The sequence below is a fragment of the Pelodiscus sinensis genome, chromosome 5, assembly GCF_052426305.1.
Source record: "Pelodiscus sinensis isolate ZL-2025 chromosome 5, ASM5242630v1, whole genome shotgun sequence".
Lineage (NCBI taxonomy): Eukaryota > Metazoa > Chordata > Testudines > Trionychidae > Pelodiscus > Pelodiscus sinensis.
The window spans coordinates 64596788-64615116 of NC_143056.1; the positions used below are offsets into that span (position 1 = coordinate 64596788).

The following is an 18329-nucleotide window of genomic DNA, read 5'->3' on the forward strand; positions in this document are numbered from 1 at the left end:
CATATGATGCAAAAAATAGCCTTTTTAGTAAACTCTGGTCACACTCCATAAATGCAATATGTGGGTAGAGACCTACTGTTCATAAAAAATCTGCAAGATAGCCTGACTTTTTATAATATGCTTCAGAGCTGATAGGTAATCTTTATCTTTTGCTGTAGTTGAAATGATAGTATTGACTCTGTAGTACCTCTGTCACTTGAGGGACAGCCTGTGTACAGTTATATGTAGTGTGGTTATAGTTGTGTTGGTCTGCTCTCTGGGGCTCCAAGGCTTGTGGTTCTCATCAATAGAGATTGTCCAGTAGAAGATATTACTTCACCCACTTTGTTGTCCTGTGTATAGTTATATGAGTTTTGATCATATAACTAAATTGCTAAATAAATTCTCAACGTGCCTACAGACAGTTGATAAAATTCCATTGTATAGTCTGTGGATCTTATTGTTCTAAGAAATATTAAGCTTACTCTAAAATTTCCTTTCTTTGAATAGTAAGATCTACAAGTCTGAACAACTTTGGATAAGATGAAGGATCTCCATTCATAGCTAAATAAATAATGCTCTCATCCCCAGCTGTCAGTGTATTTGTAGGTAAGGCCAACACCGTATTTACTGTAGCAGTGAAAGTTCTCAACTGGCAACCTGTCCAGCAGGAAGAGACAGATCCCTGAGCCATTGGTTATTAGGTCTGAATTCTGTCCATCAAAGCTGCAGACAAGCTGAAGACCAATTTTAAGATCTATTTTTTCTCCTTGAAGAGAGTAAAAGTAGATATATTTTCCTATTTCTGTGATGCACTGTAGATTGTTCTTTGGACAATAAATTGCATTGGGGTAAACCTGCTGGTTCTGTATGGTTCCATTCCAACTCTTAGTCCTGGAAGCAATTAGAATCCGAGGACATTTTCTCTGTCTCTGTCTCTCTCTCTGTCTCACTCTCACTTTCACTCTCACTCTCTCTCACTTTTTTGTAGGTAAGACAGAAGAAGTGGTTCTGAAGAAGTTAGAATACATTTATGCCAAACAGAAAGCGGTAGAAGCACAAAAGAAGAGGAAACAAGTTGAACCAGAGGAGACTGTTGTGTCCATGAAGCCCAGCAGACAGCAAGAAGGATCCTCCACTTCTTCCAAAGATTGTGACAAATAGGCGAGGGAAGCCATTAATACTCGCGAGGAAAGGAGGCCAGGCTGCCGGTAGGTTGGGATATGTTTGATCTTATCACACGGGGTGGGGGGGGCGGGAAATATCATTGGTAAGGCTGTGAGTCTGTCATGGATTTTATGACTTTCTGTGACCTTCATGATTTCTGTAGTGGCTTGTGTGACTAGTCAGGAGATTGAATGTGAAAGGGGGCTCGTGGCTGAAGAAGGAAGTTAGGGCATAGGAAGAAATGAGAGCTCTGAGTGGCACTTACTTAGGGGGGCTTCCCAGAAGTAGCAGCATGTCCTTAGGCAAAGGTGTGCTAGATGGTTCTGTGCACTGCCTCCAGCTGCAGACACTCCCCCTCCCGCAATTCCTATTTGCTGCAGTTCCCAGCCAGTAGAAGCAGCAGAGCCAGAGCTCAGCGTGGGGGCAGCATGCAGAGCCCCCCTTGCTACACCTCCACCTATAAGTCAAGGGCTTCATTGCAAAGTTCTGGGGAGCCATATAGAGCCAAACAAAAAGCCTGCCAGCTGCACCAGTCCTCCCCTCCCCAGAGCACTCCTAGACCTCCCTCAGAGCACCCGCAGCACCCCTGAGCTCTCCCCTGTCTTAGAGCACCCAAGATTGTCAGGGTTATATAATACAAGTTATGTACAGGACACGGGCCATTAATTTTTGTTTACTGCCTGTGATCTGTCCATAACTTTTACTAAGGATACCAGTGAGTAAAATGTAATCATAATCATTGGATAGCTTGGTGGGTGAAGGGAGTAGCAGCCTGCTGTGTATAGCCATTTTGCTATAAATGTATTAATTTCAGACACAGTCAAGGTAAAGAATCAAAGCAAGAATGTTTCTGTATATTAGGGTTATGTATGTTTTACATTTTAAGGTAGAGTTTAAGAAAGTCTAGAAATTTACAGAAATCACATTAATTTCCTCTGTGATTGGATAAGTGGGGTCAGAGGTTTCTAAGTGGGGAAATTAAGATAAACCGAGCTTGCCAGTTGCTAACAGATTTTAGCTGAGAAAATTGTTCTAATTAGCAAAGTGGGCTGAGGACACTAATATTGATATTCACTCAAAAGAGAGCTGTTGTCAGCTAGTAAGTATCTATTGGTTAAATGCTGTAAAGCATGCAGTGTCAGAAATATCACTTTCAGTGTGGGGTTTTTATTTGTATTTTTATGCAGTGGAAACCACATCCTCTCCTGTTACGTTAACTACTGCCAGACTAGTGATGACTCCACAAGGGCAGGTGCTTACATTGAAGAGTTCCCTGATGCCAGAACAGGTAGCCACTGTTCCTTCCACACTTCTGCAAGCTGAGCTAAAGTCTCAAGTTGCTAGCAACACAGTTACAACACAGCCAGGTAAGCTCACATGAGAGCAGGTTTACTGGAAGAATCATAGAATACTAAAACTGGAAGGGACCTCGAAAAGTCATCAAGTCCAGTCCCCTGCCCTCACGGCAGGACCAAGCACCATATATCTAGATCATCTAGATCATCCCTGATAGATGTCTATCCAACCTGCTCTTAAATATCTCCAGTGATGGAGATTCCACAACTTCCCTAGGCAATTTATTCCAGTGCTTAACAAGCCTGACAGTTAGGAAGTTTTTCCTAATGTCCAATCTAAACCTCCCTTGTTGCAATTTAAGCCCATTTAAAAATTGTTATTGAATCTATCCCTGTGTTCATTTATGCACTTCAGTTTATAAAATACAATTTTCCGTAGGGGGAATGAACATCTTTCAAATGTGTTCAAGTTAAAAATAAATTCTGATAGGTAATAGACATCATGTGATTTCAATGATTCACTCTTCAGAGTAGTATTGATTAAGTTTGTAGAGTGAAAAAAAAAAGTACAACCAGTTCACATCTGTGTATTAAAGCAGATGTTTCAAACTCTTTATAGAGTTGGTTTTGTTGGGGGGAGGTGTTACGGGAGAAGGAGGCTTGTTTTCAGCTGCAGTCATCAGTGACCCTGATGGATTTTGCTTTGTTTGGTTTTTTAGAGTGTGAAGATTCATTCGTGATGCCAAAAATTGTCAATGTGACATCACTGGCTGCTGAAGGGGGAGTTAATTTAAGCCTGAATAGAACCAAGAATTCTCATGTAACCCCAGGTGCTGGTGCCCAGACATCTGAGCAGTCCCTGAAAGCAGGACCTCATGAAAACAGGCAGAATGAGGATATCCTTTCAGAAGAAAAAAACAAGGCATTTCCTGGAGACAGCTGTGGAGATGGGAGAAGTGCTACAGGGCCCACGGAAATTTTCCTTGAAAATAAAGACAACAGCTTTCCACAGATTCGGAATGTACCTACAGTAAAAGACTCTTCAGAGTCCTTTGCTAAAAAGCTTTGTATTGGAGAGTTTGTTGGAAACCAGGGGAGGAGGAAAGAGATTGATCAGGGAGGGGAAAGGTTGAAGCCAAAGGATTTTCCATTCCGCAAGCTGCAAGTTAAAGATCTCAAAGAGTCCAGGATAGAAATGGAACTGAGGAAAGTAGCCTCTGCAATGGAGGAAGCAGAACTAGACCCAAGTGAGTTACTGGGCAGCATTGAAGAGAGTGATGACACTGATGAAACCCTCACTTCACTTCTCAACGAAATTGCCTTTCTTAATCAGCAGCTGAATGATGACACTTCTGGCATGTCAGAGCTGCCCAATACCCTGAGTTCAGACTTTTCCCCAGAAGACTCTGAAACTCGCAGGGGAGCTGCCAGTGACCTGGCTGCTGCAGATGGATCCTCCTTCCCGTACGGTCACTTGGGTAGCAGTTTCAAGGCCCTTTCTGAAGTTCGCGAGAGTAGTGACTCCATAAGCCCCCTCCTGCTTCACCTAGAAGATGATGACCTTACGGATGGTGAGAAGAACTCAGCAGAACCTTCATCTCAAGCAGATATTTTGAAGATAGTGATAGGCTCTGACATGAAGGACCCACTTGCCAAACTCTCAGTAACTGATGGTGGTCACGGTAAAACTTTAGATCCCTTGGCAGAGACCAGTGTGTCTCCTCCAATCCTGCAAATGAAAACCAATCTAGAAGCTGGTAATACTGACACATTGTGGAGGCCTATGCCCAAACTGGCCCCACTTGGGTTAAAAATTGCAAATCTTCCATTAGACTCAGAAGGGCAGAGTACCAAGGTGATGCCAGTGTTGGCGCCTGTAGTTGCAAAACTGGCACCCATTGGTTTAAAAAGTAAATTACCTGCAACTGACCAGGAAGAACAGGACAGTAAAATAATGTCCACATTAGCCTCTGTGGTTGCTCCACTACCCTGGAGTCAGGGAGACAGAGGTGAAAGTGAGTCAGTTCAGTGCTCTGATAAGAACCAGCTGCTGGACTGGCCCACACATGGTTGGCTTTTTGCTCCCGCCATTGGAGGACCTGCCAGAAGGCGCTGGCTGTGCTGCCATGGCAACGCTTTGCTTTCCCCTTTGCCCAGTGGCAAAAGCAGCAGCAAAGTTAAAAGAGGCTTGGGGGAAGGAGTGGAACTGTTCCCTGCACTTACCAGTGGGAAGCAGAGTGATGCAGGTGTGAGGAGGAGGTAGAGCAGAGCCTGCAGGGGCCAGGTCAATCTGTGTCCTACCACCACTGGTGAGTGCGGGGCCAGGCCTTAATTCTGCTGCCTTCTGCTAGTCGCCCAGGGCGTGTAACTCACGGGATGGGCCTTAGGGAAAGGAGTGAATGGGGTGGAGCAGAGGCACGATGAGGTAGAGAAGATGGGAGAGGGCCTTGTCTCAGGCCTTGTATCTCCCTAGGGACATTTTGAAAGGGCATGGATGGAGCTCCTCACTGTTGTGGCAGCAGCAGGAGCCCTGGTCCTTTAAATTACCACTGCGGCACCAGGGCTCTTAGCTTTCTCAGCTGCAGTCCCTGAGCTCCTGGGCGCTGTCCATGAAAGACTGACTGAGGTGCGGGCTGCCCCAATTCCACACGATTCTCCACCCCTCTTGAGGCCCAAAGCCACCACCTCTTTGCTAAGGACACTGTGCCCGGTGCAGGACACATCCATAAGTCCCAATGTCTACTTTCACTTCTGCAAGACTAGAGGCCACATACCCTGTTAAAAATCCCATTGTGGTTTTAAATAGGGATGTTAGCAAGTAATCGATTAGTTGACTATCCAATAAGCATAAGTTTATTGGACAGTCATCTAGAGTATCGGCTATTCGCTTTCCCTCCCTTGCTGCCTCTATTTGGGCCTGCTGGACTCAACACAAGCTGGGACTGCTCGGTCCTGGCTTGTGCTGGTCCAGGACGTTGTGCCTCTGCATTTTAAATGTAGTGAGAGCCTGGCAACTGTTACTACATTTAAAATGCAGAGCCGCAACGTTGGTGGCTCCCAGAGGCAGCACAAGCCGGGAATGCTCTGCCCCAGCTCAAGCAAGCGCCCGGAGCTATGGCTCTGCAGACTGGTCTTTATCCACTAACTGTGTAGTCGATACAATTGTATCAACTACACAATTAGCCAGATAACTGCAATTTAACATCCTCAGTTTTAAAACATTTTCCTGATTGCCCACCTCAGCAAATATTCCTAGCAGTTGTCCTTTGTGGTGTTCTACTGTTCATGTGATTCTGCACACCAGATGCACTCCTGTCTGGAGTACGCAGAAAGAAGTGACTGTGCAAACACAGCTATGGATCAGTCATATAAACATGGATATCTATGAGCAGAGTGCACAGGCGAGGCAGGGAAAGGGGTACAATAAGGATCAGTAGCAGTGTTGTGTGAAAGCAAAAGAACTTTGTCAGGGATACCAGAAGGCTAGGAAAGCCAACAATAGACTGGTGATGCCACTTAGATCTGCTGCTTTTACAGCAAACTGCATGTCATGCTTGATAGAGACCCCACCAAAAGTTGACCCATGGACAACTCTGGATATTTTGGTGGAGCGTGAGACAAAGATTCTTGCCAAGAACTGTGAGGCAGATGGAGGGAGAAGATGAGGGGGGACTCCAACTATGCTCTGAGACAATATCTATTTGCAGCCTCCACGGTCTAGACAGTCCCTCATATGGATGAGCCTGAAGACGGGAAGTGAACTCTAAGGCTACATCTGCACTGCAGCGCTATTTCTGAATACCAGAAGTATCCTGAAGTAGCTATTCTGCATCTTTTGAGTGCATCCGTTATTTCGAAACAATGGGCCCGCTATTCCAGTGTCCCCATAACCCGTTTCACAAGGGTTAAGGGACGTTTTGGAATAGTGCTTTATTTCAAAATTACCTCAAACTTGTGTGAGTAGCACAAATTGTGTAGCTTATTTCAAGGTAAGAGTGCAGTGTAGACGCAGCCGAAGTGTTTGCATGCATTTTGCTTTCAATGGTAACATTTAAAAATGGTACCTAGACCAAACTCCCAAGTTATCAACTTTTCAGTATTTTATTTGTAAGAGAAGAGACAGAAATACAACAGAGGTAGAGTTGGCAATTGGCACCTGTTTTCCATTCCCCTGTTGGATTAGATGCATTCAGGAGCACATTGTTTATGTACATAGAGATGTCCCTTTTGTATTCTGGAGCAATCTAGATGAAACTTTCACTAGGTACTCTGTAGTTCTTTCCTATAGGTTTCTAAAGATGGCTGCCTTATTTCTTCCTTGCTCCTTTAAATGATCTTTCTTATTCCTTTAAACTGTTTTTTGGCAATTGACAGTGGGGTCCTGGATCAGGCTGCAGGTCTTCATACTCATAATGTTATGTAGTGTACAGCAGCATGTGGCATACAGCTATCTCAAGTCTGCAGAGCAGTGACATGGCAGTGGGGAGCAGAGAATGCATCTGAAGCACTAGTAGGGTCCTCTGCCACCTCCGCCTTCAGCAGGTGTCATGCCTGTTCCTGAGGTGCAGGGAGCAGCGCTGCAGTAGCTCCAGAGAAGGGTAGCATGAGTGTCAAGTGGCCACCATGTCAGCAGGCGACTGAGCGGGAAATGACTTGAAGTTGAGTGGGGCTGGTGCCTCGTTTAGCAATTACAATTTTAGCAGCGGCATGGGGCGATGCAACTCCCCAGTGCTACCATGATTCGCCGATGACTTTGAGGCACCAGGCACCTGAAGATACCTGCCCAGCACACCCCTCCCCTATGCGCCCGACCCAGGCTTCGGCAACTGTACCCAGCCGCACAGCGCCTCTCGCTCTGCGGCCGACTGCGTGACGGGGCTATACCACTATTCAGGGCTGGGGAAGGAGAGAATCACATGAGCCCTACCAGAGCCAATGGAGAACGAGTTCTGCGTGGCCCACACGAGAACGGCATGTTTCCCTCGCGCAGGGGAGGGGCTGGAAGACCCTCCCTGGTCAAAAGAAGGAACGGAAACTATGTGAACTGGTCACACAGCCAATCAGGGTGGCGCTTGTGCGGCAGTCGTGAGGGCCGCTCTCCTTGCCTGTCCGCCATTGGCCTCTTGCCTCACGGCCCGCACGTGCCAAACACCGCCTGTTTCCAGGCTGCTGCCTCGCCCCAGCAGGCTCGGCTCCCATGGTGTGGGTGCGGGCCCAGCGAACAAAGGGGTCGGCGGGGGGCGGGCAGAGCACGTGACAGGCCCTATAGTCAATGAGAGAGGCAGCTGCGCGTGGCACGCGAAGGCCTCAGGCGTTACGAGTGGCGCTCGTGGGTTGCGGCATGGCTGCGCGCCCTGCGCTGCGTGGGCTAACAGCGGGAAGCAAGTAGGCACTCTGAACGTGCAACAGGATCCGCCCAGCATCTTCGCCCTCATTTTGAAGTTTTATTCGAGGAGGTGGCGTGAGGTCGGGGCGTCACGTGAGCGGGGCGGCCCAATCACGCGGGGTGCTCTCTGCCCGGCGCCTGCCAGTGGCGGCTCGGCCTCCCATTCCGGGGGCGCTTTTGAGGCGGGAGCAAGGGGGGCCGCTTCCTAGGCGGCGGGAGTGGGTGCGGTGAGCGAGCGGCGGTTCCCGCGCAGGCTGGTCCCCGTCAGCCCCCAGGAAGCTGACGCCTGCAAGCACATGAACAGCAGGCGCCAGCAGGGGCGTTTGAGCAGTCATGGGACCGGGCGCCGTGCGATGGGGAGGGGGGAGCGAGTAAAGGAGGAGAGGGGCTGAGAGCTGCCTCGCTGCCAGCTCCATCTGGGGCCTGGCACTGGGAGGCGGCTGCTCGAGGAGCTATTGCGCCTTGAGGGGCCCCGCACGTGTGGGGCGACGGCTCCTCACGTGCAGCCGCCGTGTGGCTGTCGATGCCCCTGCCGAGCAGATGGGACTGTCGCCCTGGGTTTTACAGCTTCCCCGAGAAGCGCAGCATGCCCTGTTCCACATGAGCTGGGGGTGAGAAGCGCTGAGGCGCCTGCTTCCGCGGGGTCCGAGGCTGCAGATGAGAAGGACGAGTCGAGGTTGTAGGGAGCTTCGGGCTTCAAACCAGTCCCCTTGGCTTGTCTCGTCACATATCACGCTGGGCCTCCTTTGCTGCTGGAGCCCTGACAAGTGAAACCGGAACAGGGCGTTAATATATAAAGGCTTCATGGTCAACAGCGAACACCCCTCTCAGAAATCTGGCCTGAAGATCACATTTCTGGCATGTCCAAGGGCAAACTGAAACCACACACACGCACACGCGCGACAGAAAGTAAGAACATCTCTAGTCTCAGACACAATAGGGCCACAAATCTGCTCTGGTGCTCTTTATATGTATGTATATCCTGTATGTAACATGAGGCTTCATTAAGAAGGCGATTCTTGCACTTTTCATCTGTGTTGCTGAAACACATTTCTTTCTGTCATCTATTGCTGACATTTTGTTGCGTGGATTTGGGTTTTTTCCTTGCATATTCTCTTTAGTACTTTGGTGCTCAGTGCACCACACATTCTAGCACAGTCCCAGGAGAAGAAAACTGTTGATGCCAGTGATCCAGCATAATTATATCTTTTCACTAGAGTGCAGGCTCTAGGGTGGGGCTGTGGGGATGAGGGGCTTGAGGTGAGGGAGAGCATGAGGGTAAAGGCTTTACCTAGAGGTGTGGGCTGTGGGATGGCGCCAGAGATGCGGGATTTGAGGTGCACGCTGTGGATTGGGGTGGGACATTGTGGTTCAGTATGTGGGTAAAGACTGGGCTGGGGCATGGGGGTAGAGTATGGGGGTGCAGGCTCTGGGACTGTAGACTGTGGGAAGGGGGCTGAGAGATGGGGCCAGGGATTAGGTGGTGTAGTGCAGGGCGGGTTTCTAGGTTTGGGGGGCTCAGGGCTGGGACGGGGGATTGTTGGGGCACAGGCTTACCTCCAGTGACTCCCGGCCAGTGATATGTTAAGGCAGGCATCCTGCCTGTCCTGGCACACTGGACTGGACTGCACTGCACCCTGGAAGTGACCAGCTGGAAGACCAAGTCCACAGCCTGTCCCCATGTTCTGGCTCCACCTCCCATTGGCTGGTTCCTGGTTTATTGCCAAGCAAAAATGGACAGAGCTAGCTCATTTTGGGCTTGTTTTGAAATAGGATTGGCTTCATTTTTTGTCTTGTTTTGATTCTTTATCTTGTGAGAGTTGTTTACTACTTGCCTCCGCTTAGGAGCCAGTCTTGCTGCTTACAGCTTCAAGGGTCAGGACAGGCAGGAAGCTGGCTTTAGCATCCCTGCTGGTCAGTTTGTGCAGTATGGAGACCCAGTGCCTGTCTTTCCATGACCCAGTACTGGGTCATGAGCAGTACTTTGAAAAATCACTGTTTTAGTATATTCTTTGCGCCTGTATTTTCATAGATTAGGCTATAGCAGCATAAAGTGAAGAACATGTTGATATATTTAAAAAAAATCAAATTTCAGGTTGTGAAATTGTACCCTTGGCTGTACCATCCTGGTGAGATATTAGGGATGTTAAATGGCATTTAATCAGCTAATTGACTAGTTGATGGAATTTCCATCAACTAGCTGATAAGAGGGGGAAACTGCAGAGCCTCAGAGGGGTTAGCTCCCGGCCCTTTTAAGCCAGCTCCTCCAGCACAGGCTCCTGCTTTCCCATCTGCTGCGCCTCTCTGATAGAGGCAGCAAGTGTTTGGGGGGAGCGACTAGTCGCTTGCATCCTTAGTAAGATATTGCCTAAAATTTGTCTCCCTTGGACATTATGCTATACTTTCCTATACGGGATTATTAGAAGCAATACTTAGCAGAGTTACCATATCTGAGTATCAAAGGGATGTTAGATATAGTGTAATTGAATAGTCATGTAACTGCATGAAAACTTATTGGTTACATGACTATTCGATAGCTTCCAGGGACAGGGCCACCAGCCAGTGTGCTCCCAGCCCCACTCCTGGGGAGCCCCCTGCCACTCTGCATTGCTGCCTCTGTATCAGTATCTGCTGCCCACGCTTATTGGTTAATCGTGTAGTGGACTACATGTTGACATCCCTAGTTAATCAAACTGCAGTTCATCGGAGCCCTACAGTGCTTGGTGTGGTGAGAGAAAATGGTAAGGTGATGTAGGTTCTGTATTTGACAGTGAGGATTCAAACTTGTAGGAGCCTTGGACCCGTGTCATGGAATAAAATCCAACCAAGTGGATTTTTCTTTCAGAAGGTGATCATCGATTGCAATTCTCTGATTCAGACACTGGTATAGTCTACTTTATTAGGGTTTGTAGAGAAGGTGGATGGAATTAGATATTAAATTGTGATTTTTTTTTTTATATGTTCTGTGTTAAAGTGGTAATCAAATTTGGGATTGAAGGATTTTTTTCCTTTCACTCTGTGTGATGATGTTAGCTAGAATCTGGTTGTTATGAGTGGGATGCTTTTCCATTTTCTGATAAATTGGAGCATGACAATCTGCTATAGTCAGATAACATATCCCAAACGTTTACATTCTTGTGGATTTTTTTAAAAATCTTCTGACTTTTCCATTTTCTGTGAGTTGAGGAAGGGGTGGCAATGGGATTGGAGTAAGAATGCTGATGGTTTGGGGTTAAAAAAAATGTAGCAAGTGGGATATTAGGAGGGATTGATCTGAAAGGGAAAAGAGAAAAAAAAAGATATAGATAATCACGGGTAGTTACAAGAAAATGACCTAAATACAGTGCTACAAAGTCCACTAGAAAAGTCTTATTTTCTTCATCGCAAGAACCACTGACTCTAAAAAGTAAGGCTATGTCTACACTGGCAGCTTCTTGCGCAGGAACTCTTTTGCGGAAGAGTTCTTGTGCAAAAACTTCCAGAAGAGAGTGTCTACACTGGCATGTGCTTTTGCGCAAGAGATGTGCTTTTGTGCAAGAGCATCCATGCCAGTGTAGACGCTCTCTTGCGCAAGAAAGCTCTGATGGCCATTTTAACCATAGGGCTTTCTTGCTCATGAAATTTATGTTGTCTGTCTACACTGGCCTCTTGTGCAAGAATCGTTGCGCATTTATTTCTGAGCGGGAGCGTCAGAGTTCTGGCGCAAGAAGCCCTGATTTCATACATTAGAACATCAGTTTACTTGCGCAAGAACATGCGGCCAGTGTAGACAGGCAACAAGTTTTTGCGCAAGCCCAGCTGCTTTTGCACAAGATCGTGCCAGTGTAGACACAGCCTAAATGTGGGAAATGGGAGGATTAGGGAAGTAGGCATTAGTCACCTAATTTGAGTTATGAATATAACAGAGCTAGCAGAACTTGTTACTTATAAAATTTTGCTGTCTTTTTTTATTGGTGGAACACTGTCCCACTTCGACATGCTTTGATAGTATTAGTACCTTTCCCTTCTTTAATACTTTCCACCCACTGTGCAAAGCATTTTGAGGTGTATCTCAATTTTAAGATGAGAAAACAGGCATAGAAATAAAGTAATTTGACTAAGGTTATGTCTGTGTTAAGAGATGGAAATAGTCAAATGCCCATCCTTCCCATTTTTCTCACCGTTTAAAAGATCATGGGATTCTCCCTCCAGGTAAAAAGTGGTGGCCATAAGGCAGGGGTGGGCAAGAGGCTGCAAACGGGCCACATCCGACCTGCGGCTGCTTCCTTGGAACCTGTAAGCACAGCAACAGCCGCTTTAATTGTGGCTGCTCTATTCTGGGAGTAAGGAGGGAGGTTTTGTACTCTGACCTGCCTCCCTGCAAAATCTCTCAGGTCCCATTGGCCAGTTTCTGACCAATAGCAGCTGAGATTTTGCTAGTGGCAGGGATAGCCAATGAATCCTTTCCCCACCCTGCCTGGAGTAGAACCACATGGAACAGCTTGTGACTGTAGCCTTCAGGTTCCAGCAGGGCTGATGACTGAGATCTGCCTAGGTAAGGGACTCCTAACTAGAGTCTGCCTCTGGCACCCCATCCCCTCTCTCCTCCCAACTACTTGCCCCAGGCCACCAACCAAACTCTCTGTACCCCTTTCCCCTAGGTCACAACTCCCTCTAAGACCCTGCACCCTCTCGTTACATCCTTCCCCAAAATTCTTTCCTGCACCCATACCTCCTCCCTAATCCTGCACCACATTCCACTGCCCCAAGTCATTACCCAAATCCTCTACACCCCCTTTACCCCGATCACAACTCTTTCCCAGACCCTGCACCCCCTCCTAGAGGCCCTTTCTCAGGCCAGAATCCTTTCCTGCACTCATTCTCCCTCCTGGACTCTGCACCCCAAGTCTGTGCCCCAGATCACAATCCCCTCCTTCACCCAAACTCCCTCTGATTCCATACCCCCTCCTGCAACCCTGTCTCCTACCCCAAGTTCCCTTCTGCAACGAATCTCTGTCCCAGGCCCCAATCCCCTCGGTAGAAAAGCGCCCCTTGACCACTTGACAAAATCTTGGAGTGGCCCTCCATTTAAAAATTATTACGCAGTCTTGCCATAAGGCCTGTCCATACTGTTTCTTTATCTGGCTCAAGGGGATTGCTAGCCTAAAGAGAACAAAACTGATGAGCACTACATGATTCTTCTCGGTTTTGTTTTCCTTCTGCCACCATTGCTATTGATAAGAAGCACAAACATTACCATCCCCAGCGTTATTTTCCTGTTCTATAACATTCAGAATGGAGAGGTGTGGTGAAAAATATAGCAGACTTATGGTGATCTCCAGAATAAAGAACATACTAATGACTAGAGCCCTGCAAATACATGGATATTTGCTTTATATCTGTGGGTATCCGCATCTGTGGATGGGGATATCTGCAGCTCATTTTTGAAGACGTATATGTAGATACAAATTTTGTATATAGAGCACTACATATTTGTGGATATTTGCTTTATATCTGTGGGCAGGGCTTGCCAAGTAGCCAGGAGCCCTGCTCGCCAACTGCGTGGAAGCACATGCTGCGCGGCCGCACCAGGCTAAAATCTACTTGCCACGGGCAAGTAGATTGCCTGATTTGTCAAGCCCTGTCTGTGGGTATCCATATCTGCAGATGTCAATGCAAATATCCACAGTTCATTTTTGCAGATATCTACCAATGACTTTCTGATGGAAGAAAATAATATAAAATCATATATTTTTAAAAAACAAAAGAATATTCTAGTTATCTGTATACTTAAAAATAATCATCACTATTTTGAGTGAAAACTAATTTCTTACATTTTTCCCAGTTGTTCTAGGTATGAGAACCTATAACCATGTAAACGGTTAACTGATAAGCCTTGTTTCACTGTTACATGCAGGCTCCCACTCCGCTCCTGCAGAGCCAGCTGCCAACCTGCACTGTTGCCTCTGAGTTGATACTCTGGTGATTTCCTGCTTTAACTTCTGTGCACTAATTGTTTTTTTATGCCATTTTCTGATGTGATTCACCAAGTTATGAAGATATGCCTGTGGCTTTGTGAACATAATCAATGGATGGATTTATATCATTTTATGTTACAAATGTAATATCTCCAAACATTAGAAAATAGAATGCATTATTTACTCCTTTTAATAAAAGCACCATGAGCCACCCAATGAAATTAGTAGGCAAGTCCTTTAAAGAAAACAAAAATAAATACATCTTTAGACAATACATAGTTTACCTATGAAACTCATTTTCCTAGGATATTGTGAAGCTTGAAACTGTAACAGAGTTCAAAAAAGAATTATATGAGTTCATAGAGTATAGGTCCATCAATGAATATTAGCCAGGATGGTCAGGGATGTAACCCCATACGGTCTAGTGTTCCTAGCTTCTATTTGGCAAAAGTTTCAGTGAATAACCAGATGGGACACTCAATGATGGCTTGTTCAGTTCATTCCCTTTGAGTCACTTGGCATTGGCCACAGTTGGAAGACAAGATACTGGGCTAGGTGGACCATTGGTGTGATCCAGTATAACTATTACATTGTTAATATATCTGAGTTCCAGAGCTGACAAACTTAACAAACAACATATTGCAAGTTACAGGGTCTCAAAAAGTGGCAAAAGATTAGCTAATAAAAAGTAATTAGGTTAGATTATTTTTGTATTGCTTATATAGGATGCAACACTTACAGTTCTTGTCTGCATTAGAACAATCAATATACTGTAATGTACCTCAAATGCACTTCAAATTCACATAGGAGTGCTTCATTTGATTATCAAGGATGCAATAATTCTTTGACGTTATCTACTAACTTGAAGAGGTAAAGCTTTAACTGATTGAGTTTCGAGTGTTTGAAATATGTCATTGTGATGCCACAGCAGTGGCAAACAGAACAGTCAGTTGAATCTCCTTTGTTAGTTGAAGGTCTCCCTTCTGCTTCAGTGCCGGCATGCCCCTTTCAATAGTACTCTCAGAGTATCTCCCTCCCCAGAAATTCCCTTGTAGCATGTCCCAGTTTGTGGTGGTGGTTCTTCAGCCAGTTCTTCAGAGTGGATTGCCAGCTAAGACTTCATTCCATGCTCTTCTGTTTGCATATAAAAGGCTGCTTTTTTATATAAAGAAAGAATCAAGGGTGGGGGGTACTTAACATTTAAGGCCATGCTTTATAAGTATGGTACAATAGGTCATGTACTACATTAAGGGCTTGTTTTGCTTAATAAAATGTTTTGTGTTTAATTCAATTCCAATTACTATCCTAATGAAACTCATCACAAATCATGAGCACCAGGTTGATTATCTACCAAATAAACAATATATCATTCATCATTTAAAATATATTAATGTACAATTAAGAATCTGAAAATATTAATCTATAATTGCTTAAATGTATGTAGGTAGTGTACCCTCCTAGGTAGCAAAAAGATGTACTAAATCTAGTGTAAAGACTCTATTTAATCAGTGTGCTTGAATGGTTATATTAACGAATGAGAAGGTAGGTATCTTTAGCAGAAAGCTGAAGTACAAATGGGAAAGTTCATTCTAATCAAAGTGATCCTTGATTTAAATACTGTAAATCTGAATCCATGATTTAAATCAGTCCATCCCGATTGAAAGGTAGTCTAATTTCGCTGTAGCATTTTCAATAACTCTTGTGTATTCATAAAGTTTTAATTTGTACATTTCCAAAATAGTAAAGTGTCCTGCAATCAGTTACAATGGTTGGGTCATCTTCTACAGCAAGACCTTGTCTCTGTAGGGGAAATAAACCAGCATAATTATTCTTCTGTGGCATTGAATGTACCTCTTCCACATGGACACCATCATAAAGTCATGATTATTCTGTAATAAAGTCATGATTGGTTAATTACTCTGCTTTGTAACTGGATTAACAGTTCTGGAGTAAAGTCACTTTTATTTTAAAAAAAATCCACATGAGGAGTAAGGGTGTTAAGAGGCAGGTAATTGACTAATTGTGTAGTCAATATATGTTGTATAGACTACACATTTAGTTGATAAGGGAAGTCACTCTGTTCCAATTTGTGCTGGTCCAGGAGCTACCCTTGCTGTGGCTCTGTAGTTTAAATATAGTAGCAGCCGGGCTGCCTGCACAACCAGCTCCTACTACATTTAAACTGCAGACCTGCAGTGGGGGTAGTTCCCCAACCGGTATGAACTGGGACAGAGCCAAAACCGATGTGGCTCTGCATTTTAAATGTGGTAAGAGCTGCCCGGCTCTTACTACATTTAAAATGCAGAGCTGCAGCGGTCCCGGACTGGCACAAGCTGAGACTGAGCTGGGTTTGCTCAGTCCTGGCTCGTGCTGGGTCCAGCAGCCCCTGCCCATGGTCAGCCTGGGCCGTGGCAAACAGGCACTGCTGCCGGAGAAGCCTCTGCGTGCAGCCAGCCCAGGCTGCTGCTGGAGCAGCCTCTGCCTGTGGCCAGCCTTAGCTGGCTGCGGGCAGAGACTGCCTTGTGGCAGCCTTCCCTACCCTCTATAAGCCTTCCCTCTGATAGAGGTGGCAGCAGCACTATGGGGGAGGCGGCACCTCAGAGCCAGTGCTGGGGGGAATCTGGCTTTTAAGCTGGCTCCCTCCAGCACTGGCTCCTGTTCCGCCCCTTGCTGCCTCTGATACAGAGGCAGCAAGGAGGGGGAAGCGAGTAGCCATGTCAACTACCAGATAAGATTAGGCTTATTAGGTAGTCAATGACTCGCTTACATCCTAAACGGGGAGGAGTTCTTCTGTAGAGACTCCAGAATATCGATTCTAGTCAGTTTTCCCACATAGACAAGCCCTAACACAGTACCAAGGGAACTGCTCTTTCTCTAGAAGTACAATAGTGCTACAAAACATTTATTTTTAAAGTAGGCAGAGTGCTGGAAGCAAACTCTGTCTGATGGGAACAGCATGACCCTGATACTTCATCTAGGTTAGCAAAACCTGTAGCCAAAATTTACCACTGGAGGTAGCACTGATGGAAGCTTTATTGCACAGAAAGTTTAGATGACAGTGGTAAAAATGCCTCCAGCCCAATATTCCCAATATAGGAACTATCAGTAGAGTTATACCAATGAAATCTTAAGACTACAAAATTTACTAGTGTAAATAAGGCATTAGACTTACGCTGCAGCATACAGAATAAGAGCTATGTGGCATAACTACTTTAGAGAAGTAGACACATTCCAAGAGGAGGAAAAGTGAGAAAATTTGAGGAGGAAAGGAGCAGAGGTGAGATGGCTAAGAAACAAATATGAGATATGAGGGGGATAGATCAATTTAAATCCAAGTAATTTAAATTATGGATTTTGGTCAGTTTTTCCATTTGTACATGTTGAACTTCTCTAGTCTGGCAATCTCAGGACCTGACTGGTGCTAAAGGAGAGAATTTGCCATACCATGGGAAGTCAGTATTGTCTGGCAGTGTTACCAACACTACAGTTACTTACTGGGCTCTTAGAAAACATTTAGGGGTAAATTAGAGCTAAATAACAGCATAGAACATTGACAGCCAGGACTAGTGGCTTAAAAAAAACTTCATGGGATTGTGGGAAACTTGGCCACACCCATGATAACTGGACATCCAGCTAATTAAAATCATGCCAGACCACGAATGTTGCTGGACCAGAGAGTGCTGCACTAGAGAGGGTCAACCTATAATTCAGTTATCTACTAAAGAAAGATGCCATCTCATTGGTTGGTTTATATATCCATTCAAACATGTCTATTTACAACTAAATAGAGTCTTTATACTGAATTAGGTGCATCTTTTTGCTGCCCAGGAGGGTACACTATAAGCAATTATATAGCTTAAAATAAAATGGGAGAAAAAACACAAGGAAGAAAACTGAGGAAAATTAGTAAAAAAAAAAATGAGATAATGCAAGAAAATCCAAACCAAAGGAAACATACAGGACTCTTAACCCAGTGATAGGTTTTATAATTATATATGCTTTAAATAAATGTTTTGTACATTAAGGTTACTGGAATACTTGCTTGCCTTTCCAGTTTTCCATCTTACTTCCACTTGGTAGTTGGAAAACAACCACTGATGCATTTCATTGCTTACTAGATGACAATGGTCTTCCATGCAAAGAAGTGCTAGAAATTTCTAAGAATATTATTTGAAGTCTTTCGAAAGACTGTGGAACCAGACCCATGCTAAATAACTAACTTTACAACAATAATGCAAATCACAAGGGGTTTAATGTTGGAAACCAATAAACCCATAGTAATTTAATATTGTAGAACAAGGGGAATGTTTTAGTAGTAGAACCAGTATTTCACATTGACTTTTGTCATAACGTTATGTACTTAAACAGCTCTTTTGAACAGTGGCGATGGATTTAATCTTCAGTCTACTGTCTCCTAGGATTTTACTTTCAAGATTTCACTGTTCCTGGGTTTTTTCTCTAAAAGAGCAAAAGGGAATTATTTTGTCTGTGCTGGAGAGAAGGATAGGCTATCCATATTTTTAATCTGGCGCATGTGTGTCTATA

The 18329-nt window shown here is 45.2% G+C and overlaps 2 protein-coding genes across 4 annotated transcripts in view; both read left to right on the forward strand.

Annotated features, from left to right (window-relative positions):
* LOC142829131 (MAX gene-associated protein-like) overlaps nucleotides 1-6394 on the forward strand; it is a 72083-nt gene extending 65689 nt beyond the window's left edge. The window contains 4 exon segments of the mRNA XM_089778826.1: nucleotides 971-1130; nucleotides 1132-1190; nucleotides 2334-2513; nucleotides 3161-6394. Of these exon segments, the coding sequence (XP_089634952.1) occupies nucleotides 971-1130; nucleotides 1132-1190; nucleotides 2334-2513; nucleotides 3161-4704 (1943 nt within the window). The 3' untranslated portion in view covers nucleotides 4705-6394.
* Nucleotides 1-18329, forward strand: part of LOC102449777 (MAX gene-associated protein) — a 256194-nt gene that overhangs the window by 145085 nt on the left and 92780 nt on the right. The window contains exon 1 of one of the 3 annotated variants that reach the window (XM_089778502.1): nucleotides 3876-4012. The exons of the other annotated variants lie outside the window; for them this stretch is intronic. The gene's annotated coding sequence lies outside the window, so the exon portion shown is untranslated. Of the gene's footprint in view, nucleotides 1-3875; nucleotides 4013-18329 lie in introns of those variants that run through there. 3 annotated transcript variants of the gene reach the window in all.